At 40.0% G+C, this 21,714-nt stretch overlaps 1 protein-coding gene across 1 annotated transcript in view; it reads right to left on the bottom strand.

Annotated features, from left to right (window-relative positions):
- Positions 1-535: 535 nt before the first annotated feature.
- The window catches only part of LOC145456951 (sphingosine kinase 1-like), a 30,771-nt gene continuing 9,592 nt past the window's right edge, over positions 536-21,714 (bottom strand). The window contains exons 7-12 of the mRNA XM_080335100.1: positions 10,872-11,045; positions 7,485-7,617; positions 6,910-7,100; positions 5,400-5,566; positions 3,678-3,970; positions 536-2,495 (exon numbers count right to left, since the gene is read on the bottom strand). Of these exons, the coding sequence (XP_080191226.1) occupies positions 2,271-2,495; positions 3,678-3,970; positions 5,400-5,566; positions 6,910-7,100; positions 7,485-7,617; positions 10,872-11,045 (1,183 nt within the window). The 3' untranslated portion in view covers positions 536-2,270. The remainder of the gene's footprint in view (positions 2,496-3,677; positions 3,971-5,399; positions 5,567-6,909; positions 7,101-7,484; positions 7,618-10,871; positions 11,046-21,714) is intronic.

Raw genomic sequence — 21,714 nt, 5'->3', positions numbered from 1 at the left:
CCAGCATCTCTGGACCCAGCTAGGTTGCCGCACTGCGCGCCAATCTCCTCGTTGAGACTCTGGATTAACTAGATTCCCTTTCGGCATCGGCATGGGTAAAGACGTGAAACGCCCCCATTAAAAACTGCACTCGTATGTTTCTTAGCGTCGACTGACTCATGTTTACCCGTTGTTCATATGAAGCGATTCTCCGTTTCGACTTTCAAATCCCCCATCTGAATATTCACCACTGCGACCGCGGGCGAATTATTTGGTTCTCGCGGGCACCGCGTTGTTCGTTCCTGCACTAAACCAAATCAATTAGACTAAGTTTGCTGGAAATGACAGTGAAACAATGACGAACTCACGAATATACCTACGGTACTATCAGGGATATATAGTTCTATATATTCCTGGTTTCTGTTTAGTAACTCATATGCTACAACGCGAGCAGCACATCGCAGATAAACTAGTGGCGTACCCAGAAATAATATTTGGAGGGAGGCCAATTTTTTATGAGTTCACAGCACTGACCTGATATTTTGCTACAACAATATAACATTGCTCGAGCCCCCTGAATAGCATGGGTGACTTGTTACATTCGATCGGGTACTAATACGATTGAAATTTAAGAAAAATAAATACTTATTACAATTACTAGGTAGGCATAACGAAATCATCCCTAAACGACAATGCAGTACTCATTAGTTGCTAAATTTCGACGTTTACACATATTATCGCAATTAGGACATGTACGGAACCAAAATCAAATCACACAGTATCAAACGGAAAGCAGCAGCTGCCGTCAAACTAAAAAACAGCGAGCGGGAAACGTGAAGATATAGCAGGATGCGGAATGATAAATTTCGAAGCGAGTAAGGGGAAGAAATTATTGATAATGATAATAACCACCGAAATCAAGTCCGTCACGAGAGTGCTTTTGCATATGTAACCTGTGGCGGAGTAGCCAACAAGGTGTGTTCGAAATAACATGATTGAAAATACCTAACTGGTAGAGCTGGGAATGAGCGAGCACCTGAGTAATCCGATTCCGAATCGAGTATATGAATACCACTGTTTATGATGTTGTAACAGTATGACATATGTAACTATGATGCGACCACAAAAAAAAGAATGTCAACTATACACTACATTGGACAACATGTTATCGCTACGTCTATTCAACAGGGCGTTTAAAACAATAAGGAGGGTTAATCACTATTTCAGAGAAATATCGCTTCCGCCAACGTGAGCGGCAAGGTTGTACAAAAATACCTTTTTTTTTCCCGAATCCCGGGGATTCACTGATTATGTTGTTGGGTTGCCTACAAAAGGCCGCACGCCAAATTTTGCTCAATTCCAACCGGTCAAAGTCGACGCAGAGCCAATTGAAATTTTTGAATTTAGTATGTAATTTTTAAAAACATTTCAAATGTTACTGTCAACCCGATAAAATTGTTTAGTGTCTACCGAAACGATGCAAAAAACGAATTTTACGTAATTCCAACCCATTAGAAGAAGCCATTCGAGTTTTTCATTGATAATTCTGGGATTTTTTACCGTCTATGCTATTTTTGCAAATCATAAACTTTCAGCTGCAATAACTTCCCTTCTACTGGTTTTAATTGAACAAAATTGTTAAGCATCGTTCTTTTAGGCAGCTTAACAATTCTATGGGGTTGACAGTAAAATTTGAAATTTTATTTTCATTTTATATCGTAAATTTAAAAAATTTCAATTGGGTCTGCCTCGGCTTTTACTGGTCTGAATCGAGCCGAATTTGATGAGTTTTTTTTTTAGGCAACCCAATAATATATTCAGTGAATCACTGGAATTTGGAAAAAAAGTTATTTTTGAACAGCCCTGCGTGGCTTGGCTTTGTGCCACACCTTTTGTCGATGAGATTTCAAAGCTTGTACAGCTAGAAGCGAGTAGTAAAACTGTGGTTCTCGCTGATAAAAAAACTCATTTGAAAAAAATGCTTGAAAAAATCCGTCTCTTACCCTCCTATTTGCATCGTCCCAATCAATACTCGATTCGGATTCGAGCACTCGAATCACTGCGCTCTCAGCCCTACAAGCTAGCAGTGTAAATCCATATTCCATACATTGAAGGTAGACAAACTAATATATGCATATATTCAAATTTCATAATGATTATAAGCAGTAAAGTGCCTCGACGAAATAGAATAATATATGATCTCCGACAGCCGCGCGGAATAATTGCAGACTCTGGCGAGGAAAAAATCGGTTGTAAAAAGCGTAGGAAATCACAGGATAGCGGACGTGTTTTTAATCGGACACGCTGGACATGATATTCACTTTATGCGGGGTGATCGAGGCTTGGATGGAGCAATGCGACGTCACTTCGCCGTCAACGGTCATGTGACCAGTGATGAAGTTGAGAGGTTCGAGACGGACAGCCCGGCACGGGATGACGCACGAGAAGTCGCCCCCTTTCTCGATGTGGGTCCCGTCCTCGAAGCCGAGAAGGACGCTGACCATCTGGGCTTTGCTCTGTCCGAATGGTTTAGACATGAACAACACTGATACAAAGTAACGTTACCACCGCCAGCAGGGTTTCTGTCGACATGGTTTAAAAACCAAAGTCAGTGAGCTGATGACTGTTGACTAAAAAAAAAAACCTTGGTTCGACTCCCGGCTTTCCTGATTTTTTACGAAACTGACGTTTGCTGCATCGGGGTCGAGTTCTTGATCGCATTTCAGGACATTTTATAGAAAAAGAGGACAAATTCCCAAAAAGAGGACATTTAGGCGTCCTCCGTTGACACTTTCAATTTATTAAAAAAAGGGCAAATCCGTACGGTAACCCTAGCTTATGGTGCCACAAATGGATTAAATTTCAAGAGTATTTATCAGACAACGGCTTCGACGATTGCGATGGCATAAACTTACGAAAAATAACTATCTGTTTGACATCACTCAAGAAATTTCGTTAGCAAGTGTTGAAGTAGCCTGGGTCTTAAACCTTGTTCAGTACTAGGAATAGGTATAAGAACTTTGCTGCCAACCAACGACCCCCCACGAAACACCACACGGCTGGCATTTAATTTCAGAGCTTACAAATCCCAGAAGTAAGCGATGTAATTAGATTCAGGCGTTGACATTTCAGTCCGATTTGAGTTGGCCACAAATACTTTACTGCAGGAGCGGGCAGCCTGCGACACACAAGCTATATGGGACCCACAGTGAACATATAGGATACTACTAATATTTCATAATAGTCAAGGAGGTTTAGCCTATTCGCATTACTCACTTGAGTGGTTATGTTTCTCGACAACTTTTCACTTCGACTTAACTGCATTTTTTAGGGAAAGCAACTTACTTGTTACACAGTAGATCTTGTAAAGTTGACAGAAATTTTTGGATATTCATGTATCATTTTTATGTAAAATTGTCGCCACATGTCGTCAAAATAGCCCTGTATCACGGTTACCAAGTATATTTTCAAAAATTGAACTTATTTGTAGTGTGATTAGTTGTTCTGCACGTTTTTGGAATACTGAAAAGTGAGCAGTTTCGACCCTAAAAAAGCTGATTGATAGTAGGCTACACCAATCAAGTTGGTGCAAGTTGGCAAAACCAACTTGAGTACTCAAAAAATGTAGAAATATTCCACCACTAACCACCCGTGATGTGACGGCTATGTAAACGCACAAAATAACAAGAACAACTTACAATTCCCTTTCGGAGCGTGTAAATGTAGAGAATATCTTCGTCAAGCTTGGCCTGAGGCACGCCCATCATTTCATTTCCGATATGGCTCAAGTACATGGACGTGACCCAAACGAATTCGGACTCGATGACGGCCCAATCTTCGGGCGCGGGCTCGCTGCACGGAGCCCTCAAATGGTAGACAATAGCCGAGTCCCGCCAAGCTGCGGGTATCGCGTCCGGCACTTCCACGGGCCGCGTTGCAATTGCGACTTCTGCAGGCTGGTCGACTTTGACCGGTGTCCGTGTACCGTCGCCTACAAAGACAGAAACAGATGGAATTAATCGACCGGCAGCCAATTCTATGTAGGTGCAACTGCTCTCTAAATATGACGTGGCCTCAAAACATATTTTAAGGAGTGAAGAATAGGTTTGGGCAAAATCGAATATCTGAATAATATGACGACGGAGCAGCATCAATTACGTGGAAAGTCAAACATGTACCTTTTATGCAAACACAAAGAAAATAATGCCAATTTTTCATCACACTAAAGTTTATTTGGTATTATGTCGATTAGTCGAACACGCAATGCTGTATGACATTGCTGTAGCTTGATCACTACTTCAGAAATATATCATTTCAACCAATGCACATGGCGTTGTACTAGATATGTTGCATGCTGCGATACACCCAATCAAAGTTTACAGCAGGGGTTCTCAAAGTATGAGTCGCGACGGCACCCGAGCGATCTTTTCATCGAAGTGATATTTGCTGAATTTGTTGCAAATTTTTCTTCTTTTATGCGGATCATTTGTACATATTCGAGGTCACTGTGTTGAGTACTGTTGACAATAAGCGAGACACACAGAAAAGTCTTTGCTTCATTATGTAAATGTGTCAATCTTTGTATTACACAAAATTAGTTTGAATTCATGACAAGATTCAACTGACATTGGTTTCTCAGGAAAATACCGTCGGAGACCGTTTGGATGCTTCAGTGTAGTGGTGTGCAATGAGCGGGAGCGAGACTATGATGCACAGATGTTTTGAGGCCAACCTCTTACGCGCCGGTATACGTGAAGACACAAAATTTCGGCCGGCATACGGCTGGGCAAAGTGCGGTGCCAAACAGATCGGTGGCGATAATACCGTGGTCAAGAATGACTGTTGCTGGTTAGCCAAAACCTTAGACATTGATATGTCCGATTGTTGAAATGGTCTGCACCTGTACAGTTCCGTCGTTGCAATCTGAGTAGTACAAATGCGACCGTAGAGGAAAATAATGCGTCCCAATTGGACATCGATTGCCGCTGAAATGTTCCATACAGATGAGTTGACTACCCTACAATTGCTGCCTGTGCTGTCTACGTCATATGTCCGAAAAGCAGAGCATACAAATATTAAAAATACATTCTATTTGATGTTTGAGGCTTGGGTCGCGACATGCCACTAAACTCAGATTTGGGTTGCGGCCTAAAAAGTTTGAGAACCTCTGGTTTACAGCCTTCCGCATCCGAAGCAGTATCAAACTCTCATTGATAAATTCACTCTTAGTCGCAAGAAGCATATAATTTCAGAACTAGAAAACAATAATCTCGATTCAGATTCGAGCACTCAAATTATTCTACCCAGCTCCAGCGGCCGTAAAGCATGCATCACACTTTTACAGAATACAATACCAAGAGACAGCGATAGTATTGGTGATTTTGAGACAAAAAAAATCTGCCACTGGTCGTAATATTCACCTTGCACATCATGATGACTGTCATCATCTCGATCTTGCGCTGTCTCATCTTCACCAGAACGGTTTTCCGCATTAGGTGCCACATCAGCGCTATCAGATTCTTCCCTGTCACTCGCGTTTGACGTCGACGGAGTGTTGCCATCTTCCGGACTAATGCCGCCGCTTTCTCTGAACACAAATCTCGATTTTCAGTGTTTTTTCCCCTTATGAGCTACGCACATCCAGATTAGAGTAGAAAACACTTTACAGACTAGGGAAGGAAAGAGATCAATAGAACCTGAATATACAAGAATCTGAAATATCAATGGAACGATTATTTATGGATGGACAGTAGGGTTGTCCATAATTTGGAAAATCTTACAAATCCTCGGTTGTAATGTCTTATTCGATAGATTATTGATAAAAAACGACACTGAGCCTGAAAGAAGCTCACAGAAAGGCCGTTAAGATTTCGTGCAAAGCGTTTGAAAGTAGCTGCCGAAGAATGGGCGTGCCACCGACCATAGAACGGCGAGAAGACTAGTAATCAAGAAACCACGGCTCTTGATTGGATAATCGGCTATGCTTCAATGACCACATCAGCAGCAGCTTGCTGATTAGGTGAACAAGGAGTCTGCTACTGGCGGCGATTCTGAAAGCGCATTGTATATAGGTTGACAGATAATGATTTAGGATTGATTAAGGGTATGTTGAGGTACGAAATACATGATGAACAAATAACAGCTGCTTCACAAAAACGTGTAAAGCATGACTGCTTTATTGTGAAAGAAACCGCCGTAGCCTATATGCCTTGTTTTCAACGAGGGAAAGCATAGGCGCTTATGCAAGTGACGACGGATTCCTAGTTTCAGAAATAATATATCATTATTGAATACAAAGATAAAGCTTAACAATGACACTATAAGTTAGGTGATCTTATTGCATTCTAGACTTTAATTTTTCACTTCTACAAGAAGTAGATTGACATGTCTTGGAAATCAGTGCTTGTACTCATACTCGAGTAGAAATTTATGACGTCACTTCCTCCGGTAACAATCCTGATTACTGCGGCCACATCTAGGTATACTGTATTCAGCTTATTGCTTTCACCAGGATATCCGATGTAGTACGACACAAACTTTACTGAGTGAGTTTAGAGGTCTTTGAAGATCTCGGAGGTACAGAGCTTCAATATACAATTGAATTATATATTCATGAAATGAATCCGAATATTTTCTGCTGACACCCGTCACAGATAATTTACTGGTTGCTGACGATCACCCCTGATGTGTGTGTCAGCCGAAAATATTCGGGTTTATTTCAATATGAATATACTATTTAATTTAGAGTTCGTATGAAATATACAATTTGGTTTACCAAAATCCCGATATCTTGAAACTAGTTCTAGATATCCATGAGCAAAATACCAGCATAGCTGTAAAGCTAGGATTTTAATCGAATAATGCGGTTCTGATTCAAGTTATTCTCTGATTTTAACTTTAACTAGCTGAAGACAAAGCAGAGACAAGTACCCATTTTGCAGCACCTCCTCGTCTGGTTGATGTTTTGTGGCATTCACAAGATGGACATCGGTATGTAAAGCGTCCTCCTTGACGCAATGTTTTGAAATCGACCTTCCAAACACGGAACGGCGGTCGTAAGAGATGGAAGAGCTTTTGCTGTTCGCGGCGTCACGGCTTCCTTTTCGACTCGCAGAGCTGTCCTGTTGGCGAACAGGATCATATGATCAAGAGCTCTGGTAAACTAAAGCCTAACAGCATGCGGGAATTCAAATTTCATGAAATTGTTTCAATGTAGCGTGATTACATTTAGCCTAAATGATTTACACATGGGAGATCGCCATATATTCAAATCTAAGGAACACACTTGCGACTATACAGATGGATAGCGATATTTGCAATGTTAGCGCATATTCAAGAGGTGGGAAGACACAGTTACTGCTGTTTGATAATAAATGCATTAAGTATTAGATGCATGCAAAGAGGTATTTCACCTAATAAATTAATTTGAAGTCAAGTTCTAGTCAAATCACTATAAAAACATAAATGAATATTCTTATTCAGAAGTTTTCAAACTACGAACTTACGAAATAGGATACTGATCGCCCGAACGAATACGCGTTTTTAACAGCAGGTAAATACGATATCCGTCCGTGATAGAGTCTCATATTTGCTACCCGAATCGCACAGCCAATGGCAAACCGCACAGGCCCCAATTTCCTGAAAGATGCAATACCATTTTTAGATGACTCACTTCTTCACAAGTACTTTATAAATTACCAAAGTGCTATATGTATTAAGATTAGTATTGGTGGTTATTGATCATGAAAAGTTGGTGGTCAAACTAGATTGGAAGTTAAATGAGTATGACTGATTCTGTAATATCCTATGCTAGAACAGGTGATGCAAGAGTGGAGTTACGAAAAGATACTGCATGGCTGGATAAGTACAAAATATGTAGCTTTAAAATGTAATTTGAGGCATCAGATGTTTTTGAAACTAGTTGCCACTATTTATGGGTTAAAATGACATGTTAAAGTGTGAGCGGAAGTATATAGTGCTCGGTTAAGATCTTGTCAAGATCTTCATTATTATCATCGGTTGAATCAACATAACATGGTAATGCAACCAGTATATCAAATATAGTGAAATAAAACTTACCAATTTATTGCACTCTTAGCATTTCTGCATTCCCCAGTGAGCTCACAATTTTGGAAGTTGCCTTGGGGTATCAGCAAATAGCCTAGTGCAGTGGTTCTTACCCTGGGGGTAATTACCCCCAAAGGGGTAATTTACCGATTTCCGGGGGGGTAATTCAAATTGTCATTTCATATTAACTTATAACGCTGCACTGAAATATTTTCAAACGTAAATATTAATGTAGGCTAACATATATTGTTGCCAGCTTGTAGACTTTAGTTTCACTTAACACACCATGCCTGCTGTGACAACATAGTAAACATAACCAATAATGATTATGAATAACAGGGTCGAATGTAGTTAAGTATATTGCTAGGTGATTCCAATTTATTTTGCAGTAGTGCGGATCATATATTGTTACGCATGCTGGTAAATTGAAAGACAACAAGGGGCGTTTAAGTTCAGCTTTACACCTATAATCAGGGTTGCCATACCGTCCTTATTTCTAAGATTTGTCCTTCTTTTGAAGGGCCAAGTCTTAGAAAACTCATCCGTCCTTATTTCTAAGAAATGTCCTTATTTTCGACTTGCGTCCTTATTTTTTCTTATTTTTAACCACTACAGAACTTCGATCGTTTTCCTCTGGTATCTGTGTTCCATATTATTCTGAAATTATGCTTTTGCGTGGAGATTCTATGACATCATAAATGAAAGCAGTTTCGTCTGCTACCGCAGCGGACGTCATTTTAGCAGTAAACAGCAGTACCAGATTCCTGCTGTTAAGTCTACCGCAGAATAAGCTGTGGGGAAGGCAACAGTTACTGCGCAGTAAAAAAAGGCGCAGTGCAGTCGACACTTGGGGAAAAAGTAGTAAAGCCATAAATCATTGATAAATTTATTTGCATTTTGTGATACGATTGTTGATATACAATTACCCTACTATTCAATTATGATAAATTTATCTAAATTACATTGCACATATAGTTTTACGGCTTAATCTGATTAGTTAAAATGAGCAGGCGCAAAAACATTTTTCGTGACAATTATATAAGAGAGAATTCAAAGGCGAGTGTTTCGCACATTGCAATATCTGCAATTGTGAAATTAACCTGGAGGCCATAGTAAAGACAACTATTTCAACTCACAATGATACCCAAAACACAAAAAGTGTGTCATAATGATTAATTCGAGCCAGTTGAGGAATAATTTTTTCACAAGTCGTTCAGCACCAACGATCACAGATTACAAGGCAGCTACTGGTGATGGTCTGATGGGCATTCCATAACACCAGCAATCATTCCTCACAAACGATTGCACATTGCAATGGTTCAAATCAATATTCCCCGATTCAAACATCGTAAAGTTTCCTTCGGTCAGGACCAAGACTACAAGCATTGTTACTGGAGTTCTTGCTCCATGCGCTCAAAAATTATTTTGTCTAAACTTGGTGCACGGCCTTTTCTCATCTTGGTTGACGCCTCTAATCACAACGAGGTGAAGAAGTTTGGTGTATCACCCTATGGTGGCCCAAGACCATCGTTTTTTGGGTTACGGAGGGGGGCTGACGAAGTGCTGTTTCGGCGCTGCGTAAAAGTAAATCTAGACCTGAGCGGTCGTGAGATCCATGAAGCACTTTCTAATACCAAAGAGTTGCTGGAGCAGATTGTTTCTGGCGAAAAGTATGGAATGCTTTATGCCACGGCTCGCATAATTACAAAGTATGCACAAAAACGCTTTTTATTGCTAATCTAATTTTCGACTGTCCTTATTTTTGGTTCCATGTCGATGGCAACCCTGCCTATAATGCAGTAACAATATCGTACAAATATAGTTGTTAGTATTGAAAAGTGCAGTGTGGTCTAGTCTAGTCCGAAAATTAGGTCTGACATCATCAAAATGCCTTCAAAGAAGGGAAGATATTGGAACATTTTGGGTTGGCCTTCAAAATGAATAACCGATCTTCATCATAATGGCACTGAACTTTCTGACTGAATTTCCTTCGACATATTGCTGTGAAATAGGATTTTCTGCGGTGGTAAACCGAAATATCGAAATAAATTTGCGATTGACAATTGCATGAGATGCTGTCAATTATGCTCCCCTTTGCCTAGATGTGACCACTTGATAACACAAAAACCAGCATCAGCCTTCCCATTGACTTGATATTTTTTACAGTCACTTGAGTGTACGTTGTGACGTCACTTTGTGTTGTTTCACAATTAATTGAGTGTTAGCGGTAATTTGTTATTTTTTGAAAAGGGGTAATTCCATCCCGTCATTTTCTTCTTGGGGGTAACGGTATGAAAAAGGTTAAGAACCACTGGCCAAGTGTGTTGCTGCAGACTGCCTTTTTACCGCCATTCGGGTTTTGTTCATTAATTTCAAATTGTTTCAACAGGAAATAACATATTGCTGTGATGCTATAATTGGAAATAATTTGTACGCACGTGTTTGAAGAGGATACATCTTTCAAACCAATGTGCTATTAACCGTGATTAAACCATATTAGGCATTTTAATTGCCATATCTCAGTGTTTTACAACCTTTTTCAAGGCGCAGAACATGTTAGGAACTGCAATAATATTGAGAAACACCAAACTGACACACGCGTCGATTGCTGAAGGTATAGGCGAACTTAGCTCACGCTCACACAACGACATTCTTATTATAACATAACAGCAAATTGAAAGTTCTAGCTAATGACTGTAAGTTTTCATTGGGGAAAGTCCATCTCATTAGCAAATCATGTTGCATAATGGTAAGCACGAAATGTAAATTTCCTCGTGGAACACATGATGGTTACTTGTGTATTCGTTTAAGTAATCAGTTCTTACCTTAGCCTTTCACTCTCAATATCTACATCCGCAATGAAACCCCAAGCGAAGTTGAGAAACGAGTAGTACTTGTCACGGTTCTCTGTTTCAATGGCTGCTAGGCTCATCTTTTTCTTTTTCCCTTTCAGAACTTCGAAAATGGAATCCAATTCGAGGTTATTTGAAAGAGCTTGCCTGGGAAAAGAATTCAAACAAATGATTCCTATATGTTATTGGTCTCAGTACACAGAGAGGCGACTAAGTCTCAATGAAATGATCACACCACGCAAAAACATGTAACTACTAAGCCTGCTTTTATAGTTGTCTCGAGTCATTTTCAATTCACCACCGAGTCAAGTCTGAGCCACAGTATTGAGACACGAGTCCAAGTCATTCTTTCCACTGTTCAGTTCCAGATTTTAAGTCATGTTCAATTCACCATTTTACAACTCTGCTTACCTTGCATTGATAGTGCAGTGGTTTTCCTCACTCTCAACGGTTTCTGGCCTCATTTTTCAAGTACCATTACCAATGCCAATCTACTAAATACCAATAAATTGGTAACTTGAATATTCTTTGCCATTACAATGAAAGGCCTGTCTTGACCGACCTAGTCTCGAGTCCAGAGCAATGACTTTGAGTACAAGTCGAGTGAATCCACTAATTACTCCAGTCAAGTCGAACCATTTTCCGTATTTAAGAAATGACTTGAGTCACCAAAAAACCGACTCGAGTTGAGTCATGACTCGGGTCATAACAACCCTAGTGTTGCAATAATTTTATTGAATGCAGCTCAATGAGCTTTAATGAGCTAGAACAAAAAGGTTTAATGAGTCTAGGCCAAAAAGACAAGTAATTACATCCTTGATTTACGGTCAATCCGTGAAATTGTCATCAAGCGATCAGGCAGTAGATAATTCTGCACGAAAAAGACGTATTTTCAATAATCAGCAGATTTTGGAATCTGTGAATGTGAGCCCCAATCTGTGGATTTAACAAAATGACTTGTACGTTTCAAGCTGCAGCCATCATAACCTATTATTGAGCTTTTGACATTCCAGCAACATTCAGTCGTTTTGTCACAAGCGGATTCAGTCTCCAAGATCGCATTTTGGTTTATTGGTAGAGAGAGTAAACAGTCTCTAATCACTTATCGAGTATTTTGATTAACGGTCAATAATGGCATATAAGTTGTCCTAGGCTTCACTGAAACCAGTCACATACAAGATTTGAGTGTTTTCAAACATCTGACTAAAAATAATCTGATGTTCTTAATAAAAAAAACTGCTATCATGACACTATATATATCATAATGCCTTCAGCTCCTCTGCTTACACACAGAGCTAATATTGGAAAGGGTCGTAATGTCAAAGTTTTTGTCCTATTATCCGACATACTTTGCTCAAACACGCTACATACTTGCCATAAAACGCACGAGACTGTGAATACAACTGCAACCTAGCACGCAAAACGTATTCCCTGACGACATATTTCAATGAATCACATAATTTAATGCGGATATCCCAGTTCACCCCAGGAAAAGTAGTTTTCAGGATACTTATACATCTATATAATCATAATATAATCATAACATATAATGTTACAAGCACACATGTAAAATCATAAATGTGATTGCAACAAAATACAACATTAGGAATGTAAACCGACCACAATATTCAGCTCGAATCTCTAACATTGAATTTGAAAGGAATTAGATACAACAGTACCATATCGAAGAACTAATGATCACTACTTGGAATCGGGTTAGGGTGATTAGTAACAAAACTGCAAATGCATAACTTAGTTTCACAATGTTCGTTATTGAAGTGAATGATAATAAATATTTTGGAAGAATTATAGTCGCCACTTGATAATGGACGGTTAATATCACTTGGCAGCAATTCAAGTATTCAAGTCTTCAAGTAGGGAGTATCGCAATGCCTTTAAATTCATTTGGACAGGTCTACCACTACTAATACTCTCCAACAACTCCACCAGGACCGAAGGGAAGGGAGTTAGCAGAGCAGGGGTTTGAAGTAAATAAGATGTAATCTTGTAAATAGTCCAGAATGGACCAGGATGAAAATTGAGTGCTTTCACTTCCTAGTTGAGTGTGAATCAGTAACTGCAACATAGTTTTTAGGAGTCTTATTTGGGTCCTGTACTTGACAAGTTCTAGTTGCCTACAACAGGGGTACGCAAATCGTCATCATCACCCTCAGTGAAAAGCTCACCATTGATTCATCCGTTCAAGATTGATGCAGAACAATCAAAGGCCTTAAATTCTGCAATTGGCAAACATTTGTTTGATAATCCCGCTTGTGTGAAAAATTATCGAGACGACAGATTTCGTGTTGTTGCGAGGGTCCGTTCACACTTTCATTTGTTTGCCTGGGAGTCGACTTTTATAAAAATACACCAGCCAAGGCTGTGTCAACAAAAAGAGTTCGTGTACCATCTAAAAATAGAACATTGAACGCTCTCGTATTCGAAATTTCATGCTCGTAACGTGATATTACGATCGTTGATATACGATGTTCTTTTGAATTCTCTACTAGTTGCTGACGATTACCTCAAATGAGCGTCAGCCGAAAATATTCGGGTACATTTCAATATGAACATACTATTCAATATACAAAAGCGTATACAAAGCATAACTCTTGCTTCACAATAACATGATACATCATGATGTAAATTGAAGCACACTACCTGGTAATTATTCGGTGTTATTAATCACAGTATAGTTCTGGAAGATTAGGGAAGAAGAAAATTCAGAATCAGGTAGTAACGGAGTAACTTTGGAGAAGGTATATGTACAGTAGATGTTAAATAATTCGGCGCTTCTTCGATATACGCCCGAGATCGAAACAGTGTTTCACGTAACACCAGCAAGTGCTTCCCATGAGCACGATACAATTTTATAACCGTCAAAATAATTTTTTTTGCCTTTGGAGAGACAGATATTAGGGTTGGAGGTGGGTTAGGGTCGAAGTTGGGTTAGGGTATCTCAAGATTACGGTTGGGGACGGGGTATTAGGGAAGAGGAAGGAGGGATATTTCGGTTGGATGTGGGTTAGGGTCAAAGTTGGGGTTAGGGTATCCCAAGATTAGGGTTGGGGAAGGGGGATATAAAGGTTGGGGGAGGGGTATAAGAGTTGGATGCGGGTTAGGGTTAGGGTCAAAGTTGAGTTTGGGGTATCCCAAAATTAGGGTTTGGGAAGGGGAATATTAGAGATGGGGGAGGAGGGTTTTAGAGTTGGATGTGGGTTGGGGTTAGGGTTAAAGTTGAGGTTAAGGTTTCCCCAACCCTAATTTCCCCCTCTCCCCCAACCCTACTCTTGGGATACCCTAACCCCAACTTTGACCCTAACCCACATCCAACCCTAATCTTCCTTGTTTCTCTTCCCTAATACCCCCTCTCCCAACCGTAATCTTGGGATACCCTAACCCCGACTTTGACCCTAACCCACATCCAACACCAATATATCCATTCCACCAACCCTAATATCCGTCTATTCAAATGAAGAAAAAATTATTTTGACGTTTATAAATTTATATCGTGTTCATGGGGAAACATTTACGGGTGTCATGGGGAACACTGCTTTGATCTCGGGCGTATATCGAAGAAGCGCCAATAATTCTTGGTACAACGCTAACCAGTCGAAAGAATTATGGCATGGCTAAACCTACCCATACAGAGGTGAGAGGCTGGCAGCTGTCAATTGCTAATGAAACTGAAATCATACATGCCTATTTCATTAAAATATCTGACGCAACAGCACGTTACAACTTCCACAATCAGCATTATTAGAATCGATGAATTATCAGGTCAAATTTGCTAGGTTAAACACGAGTGCAATCAGGATGGCTTGGAGTTGGTACGCAATAAATAAATCGTGGACCTAAATTCAGATCACCATCCAATTAAATTGTGATAGAGAGATGTCAGGACAGTTAATGGCATGCATCGCAATTAACACAACATCAAAAAACGGATGGTACCGAATAATAACAAAGTGTCTCTATCATATCAAAGGTATAGTCATGATAATGTTTTCAAAACATGAAAAAATTCATACTGCACATGAATGCAGAGTAGTACTGAACTATGATAGAATTGACGAATTTGAAAGTGTAGCGCCTTCCAATAAGAACTAGATAACCACGGCACCAGCTTATGGAACTGGAGCAAAGCGAATATTTACCGGATATTTCAATTTTAGGCACCAGTCAGATCCATGCATATTCTGATATGGTCGGACTACTAGCGATTGAGACAGAGCCTCATGGTGGATATTGGCGGGATGTTTTTTATTATTTTTTGGTCGGAGTCAGATTTATACTTTTTTTGATAGGGCCGGAGTCAGATTCCATTCAAAAGAAACAGGAAACTCGTCAATCCGACCAGTAGTACCTCAACTATTCGACCATAAATCGGAACTGTATTCAAAATATGTCTATGTAAACTTTTTGAATGGAGAAAGTCAAGAAAAAATACTAACGCAGAATGTCACTATTATCGCGCCTGAAGGATTGAATCTTCACATACTCGAAGGGACGCTAAGCATTTCGAGACGAACTGCAGCACATTAAAATTGGGAGGTGATGGAAAGAACTAGTGTGGCTTTGGCAAAGAAGATTCTGTGGATAAAAAACGACAAGAACCGACTACCTTGTAGCGAAGTGTCCTAGAACAGCGGTTCTCGACAGCTGGTCCACGGAACAGTCCCGTCAACTTTCGGCCAGCTCTATATATTCTCAATTGCATGAAGAGTTTTTAAACAGAATTTGACAAAATTCCACAGTACCATGTAGTGACATTTGACAGTGTAATAGAATCTTGTGAACAGCGAAGTCATATTTCTTAGGAGAGCTTCTTGGAGGCACAGAGGTTCAGTGTACAATTGAATAATATATTCACATTGAAGTGGATGCGAATAATTTCGGCTGACACTCGTCAGAGACTATCATCAGCCACCAGTAGAAAATTGAAAAAAGAATTATACATCAACATCGTCACCTAGCTGCTGACGATTACCTTCAAAGCCTCTGCCGACAATATTCGGGCTCATTTCAATATGAATATATTACTTAATCGCACTTCGTTCAAAAGAATCCCAACAGTCGCGATCGAGTCTCAACATGACATTGACTACAATACAACCATACTAGTAGGTGTAATATCAAAAACAAAACAAATTTGTCATTAAACTGAAGTTGCAATCCTCTAATTTTGGAGTTATATAAATAAATTCTGGGTCGATTTTGATTTCTGAAATCTTACCAGCCGTCAGCCAAAGAGCTCTAGAACCACTGTCCTAGCACACAAACATCTCAACCCTTTGCTGAGCACATAACTCTCGCCACGCCAGGCACCACCCAACAATGCAGCGCTCCGAAAGGCAAAGCCTCCCCATCCGCCGTAATCGCATGCCGTCTCTCTTTCGGCACGATACGTATCGCCCTGCATTCGATGGTGCGACCCGCGCATTTGTCTGGATCGTCAAAATTATGCAGTCCGAAACCGTCAGTCATCAGGTTGTATGCCTTGATGCATTCGCGACGGCTCGAAGCGCGGTCGTTCAAGGTGAGGTATATCTTCCCGCAATCGAGCGCGCACTGCTTTTGAACGAGCACGTTTGTCGCTAAATGCGTCAGGTAGCTTGCTAGCACGAGGTTGTACCTGTCGCGTTCGGTTACCCAATCGCTGGACATCTCTTTTCCGTCATAATATCGACAATCTCGGTTTATGCCTGGATCGCCAGCTTCATTCAAAACTTGACTTTGAGCGTGATGAGAGGTGTAAGGAAGATAGCTTACTTCTATGTCATATCTTCTCAAAAATATGATCCTAATAATCGAGTAAATCGCAGTTCTAAGTTCCCCTCCCAAACATCGGATAGATTCGCTTTCCATATCAATATCAGCTATCAGACCAAGGCTGAGTCCCATGAAAGAATAATTTATGTTTCTCGCGCCGTCTCCGTCTCCAGAATCCCCGGTATTCGCGCCGTTCAAACTACTGGTTTCCATAGCGACGAGGTCCATGGGCCTAGACAGGCCGCGGCATATTTCAAACATGCACAGCGTAGCCGACCTGGCGACGTCGTGGAGCCTAAAATGCACAAGTAATTGGACTCAATCGCATTTGGCACTGCTTATCAGGCTTAGGCGTTGTTAATTAACATTCGGTTGCAGCAAACTTTTGCTGCAAGCAATCTTAGAATCTTAGTAGCATTCGCGATAGACTTGATTTCTTCGAGCATTGTTAGCGTGAAACAATTACATACGTGCAGGATTCAGAACTCATTTCAACTCGGCATAATATTATCGCCGATCGACATGAATTAAATCTGATATTCGACAAAGCTTTTAGGACATTGTTCATTTTTCTCCTTGATATTTTGCGGTATCTACACCAACTTGTGCTACACATACACACGATCTGTGCACATGCATACCATGAGTGCATGATACGCACATGCCATTGGGCAAGGAAGCTGCAGATATAGCCTTTATGGCTTTATAAGTCCATTTTAGACTTATAGGTAGGGCATCTCAAGCCGAATGCTAATGAAATTCGGTGTTTTGTAGATTCCCAGCATAATTTGCTATCGAATTCAACATCACAATAAAGAACTTTCTCAACAGACTTACGTCTGATGAGATCAATCACTGGGGACTGGCTATTTTTTTGAAAAAGAAGTACAACTGTTTATAGTATTTAAATGAGGAAGACATTGGCTAGGGAAAATCAAAAGCAATGTATGCACTCGGTGAGCAAAATGTTTGTGAACATCAATCAACTTAAAACTTTCCATAAACTTTCCATAACGCACAATTCTATTGGGATGAGTTATCCATCGTAGATTAATGTGTTGATTCCAATTCACTCATTCCTAGAATCCCAAGGATAAATAGGCTACATCTGATCCCGATCATAAGTTTGCGGTAGTTTCATATAAATAGTAAGGTCAGAAGAATCTGCTGAGACCCTAGAATATCTGCTACAATGAAGAGCAAGTCAGCAACACAACCTTCGTGTACGGATTAATCTTGCTGCCAACATTGCATTGCATCTTCCAATTAGATCTCATCTGCAAAGGCATGACCCGTCACAAATTCCATCAACATACTGTGACATGAAAAATCACAAAATCAAGGTCATTGAGGTGTATTTATTGAACTTGTAAATTACCATTTGAAAAATGAATCATTACTCGTTGGTTTTGCATACTTGCCCAGCTGTGCTGATCACCACGCACAGATACACTCAGGCGCGTAGCCAGAGGGGGGGTTTCGGGGGTCGGTACCCCCTCCTTTAGAAGCGTGAAACCCCCTTCTTAAACGCGAAACCCCTTTCTTTTGAAATGATCGTTCTGACGCTAATAGTCGGTTGCAATTCAATAAGTCGTATTATCAGTGTTGAGTGTGGCCAATTAGCGAAAGGCGTGTAGCCAATTAGCGTCCGTGCGCGATGCACTGCACAATGTAACGCGACACGATCATCCGCTGAGATGATTGCGAAATTAGGTCATTCATTGCCGCGTGCTCGGCAATAGTTGCTAGCCTGATTTGTCGCGTCTCCAACAAGCCTAGTTCCGCTGGCTTGAATAATCTCATCTGCTATAGGCCCGGTGTGCACGATATCATCGCTGACCTACACAACCGCATCTGCAAGCGGCCTAGTATACGAAAGATATTGCTAGCCTAACTACCGCGTCTCGGGCCTACCATGCTTTGGCTCATATTTCCCGATGGCTCGGATAAAATGGTCGTTAAGTATATGCTGATTAGCGATTGTGATTAAAGAGTGACATCTCGAAACTGAATTACATCGAATGTGCGCAAACATATGCGACGCGTGCGTACGTACAGTACATGCGTAATTGATTTCTGTTAATACTTGAACAATAGGGCTGTTCAAAAATAACTTTTTTTTCCTGATTCCAGCCATTCACTGATTAAATTGTCAGGTTGCCATAACAAAGGCTGCACACCAAATTTGGTTCAATTCTAACAAGTATAGGGCTCCGCGGATCCAATTAAAATTTTTAATTTATACAGGAAAATTGAAAAAAAAAAATTTTCAAATTTTTCTGTCAACCCCATGAAATTGTTGAGCTGTCTTCAGAGACGATGCAAAAAAAATTTGACTCAATTCGGACTAGTAGAAACGGAGTTATTCGAGTTTTTCGTTGATAATTCTCGGATTATCCCCAAATTAAGGATAATTGGAGAATTATCAACGAAAAACTCCAATAACTCCACTAGATGCCTATATGCTGTGGAATATTTTCTTGGCCGATTTATTCAACTGGAAAATAGTCTGGTGTGAATGGGCTTTCTGATTTCAATGTAGGTACCTTCAGAAATTGTGTTGAAAATGGACAGGCGCTACGAGAAATCTCACTGGAAGCACAAAGGGTACGATCGCTAAACAGGCTAAGAAGCAATGCTATGACTGTGGCTCAATAATTATTATATTCAAGTTGTTATTGATATGTTTCAATAACAATGACAATAACAATAGCCTATATTTATCACGACTTTAACAAAACCGGGGTTAGGCTACACCGCTCAAATGCTCTGATATCAGATCAATCTTCAGTATATTTTAAAATATACTACATAAAATTGTGGCACGTCAAAGGTCTACTAGCTGCACTATTATAACCCGACAGTTTTACGATGTCATGATGCATCCTCTCGTATCATGCCTATAACTTATTAATTAGAAAAATTATGCCCGGAACAAAAGAATTATTCAAATATTTGAAAATGTGATTTTATTTCGTGTCAAGCGTGAATAATGCAATAGTAAATCACATTTCCACGATGTTTGTGGAATGCCTGTCTGCAAGGACCCGTCAAATAAGGCCTGGAACCTATACATTGCATATCCCGATTATTGATGCTGCGGCCCGCGGCGTCATCAAAAACTAGGAAATGGCCCGCGAGCACATTTGAGTTTGAGACCTCTGGCCTACACAATCGCATCTGCAATAGGCCTAATACGAAAGATATATCAATAGATCATCGCTAGCCTAACTCCATCGCTAGCCTAACTATCGCGTCTCGGGCCTAGCATGGTTTGGCTCCATCTCTCGATGGCTTGGAGACCATGCCGTTGATTGTACGCTGATTAGCGATTGTGATTAAAGAGTGAAACATCGAAACCCCGCCCTTCTATTTTAAAACCCCTTCCTTATTTTTCGGCTGGCTACGCGCCTGGATACACTGAATTAAAAATTATTGATAGACAATCAATCAAGCTACCGTATTCGGTTAATATATATGCTTTGAGAAAAAGCGGTATCAAAAAGTTGAAATGTCCATCAGGAAATGTTAAATTATGATTTATAAAATGACCAAATATCTGAATGAATTAAAATAACTTCCTTCACTTACTCATGTGGAGTTGATAATATCAACCAACAGTCATCATTTCCACCGCGATAACCACCACCAAAATATCATAGAGAGCCAGTAAATCAGTATTCTAATAAGACTAGCAGGCTACAACTACAACTACTAAAACATTAATACAGGACCAGTATACACGAAAATTGGTCAAATTCGTCGAAAATTGGCATTGAAGTTCACTAGTTGAAATTATGCTTATCAATCTACACTGACTCACCATTCAAAGGTATCGACAAGATCGGAAAATTGTAAGACATACAACAAGTACATCAAATCAACATAAGTACAACTAATTAACTACAAATGTTGGTGTTAAAAAGCTGACAGAAACCACACAAAGTTAGTGCAATGCTTTGAAAATACGGAAGCCATGCATCTAACAAAACTATAACAGGAACAATTACAGAACGATTACGGCACCTAACAAATAATCAGGCATCTATACCTCACTGTTTGTGTTTTTGATAGGAAAATGCCGAGTTCTTCTAACGTGAATGTGAGGGACCATGGCATATAACATCTCAATCATGGAGAAGCGATCATATCTAATTCTGAGACCTATTTTGTTGTTTCAAGATTTTTAAAGTAACTGGCAGCCAATTACTACATTTTCTTCTTCTGATCTAGTATTGCAAGCACTTTTAACATGAGGCTTGGTATGCCTATAATTAATTGAAATCAGATCATGGCATCAATAATGTTTTCTTGGTACTGAAGCACCCACAACTGACTTCATACATGTGGGAAAGCGATGAGTTACTGCAATGAAATTGATTCCTTGTAATGGACACAAGGACGGTTTTCATGAAAATATTATTGCAATAGTGGCTAACGAGAACTAACAAGTATTCAATGCTGCACACAAGTCACTCCATGACAGAAATGCTGCAACACTCCATGCGTGCGACAAATGTGCAAAACGTCACGGGTGTCACTGTTTTATCGTTGCTAAAAATACCAAAGTTCACTTATGATGAATTGCAAGACAATGCAGCGGAAGACATTAACATATGTCATAAATGTATTTTCGTTCTAAATCTGACAGGCTATACCTTACAGAAAATAAGTGATGAGTGCAATATGTCCTTGAAGGGTTCACCCCGAACATGAATGAAGTATGAAGTTAATAAAAAGAGTAGGCTTTTCGACATGTCAAACTGAATTAAGAGCTATAATCTGTGTTTGGGTATCAGGAAACCATTACAAATAACAGAACGAATGAGCAGCATGCAAGAAGGCACAGTCGACAATCAGACGTGTAAGTAGCTCTGTTCGATTTGATCAAGTGCAAATTTTTCGGCATTCATCATTACCTGGTGACTTATCCGATACAGAATGATCTTGATGCGTACGTCTTCCAAACGGACAAAGTCAGGCGAAAAAATTTTATCAGCCCGCCCTGATATACATTGTTTCTCTACATTGTCTACGAGGTCAC

The sequence above is a fragment of the Botryllus schlosseri genome, chromosome 15 (assembly GCF_051294905.1).
Source record: "Botryllus schlosseri isolate E-star chromosome 15, Bs_hap1, whole genome shotgun sequence".
Lineage (NCBI taxonomy): Eukaryota > Metazoa > Chordata > Ascidiacea > Stolidobranchia > Styelidae > Botryllus > Botryllus schlosseri.
This window is presented reverse-complemented; position numbering and strand designations above follow the sequence as displayed.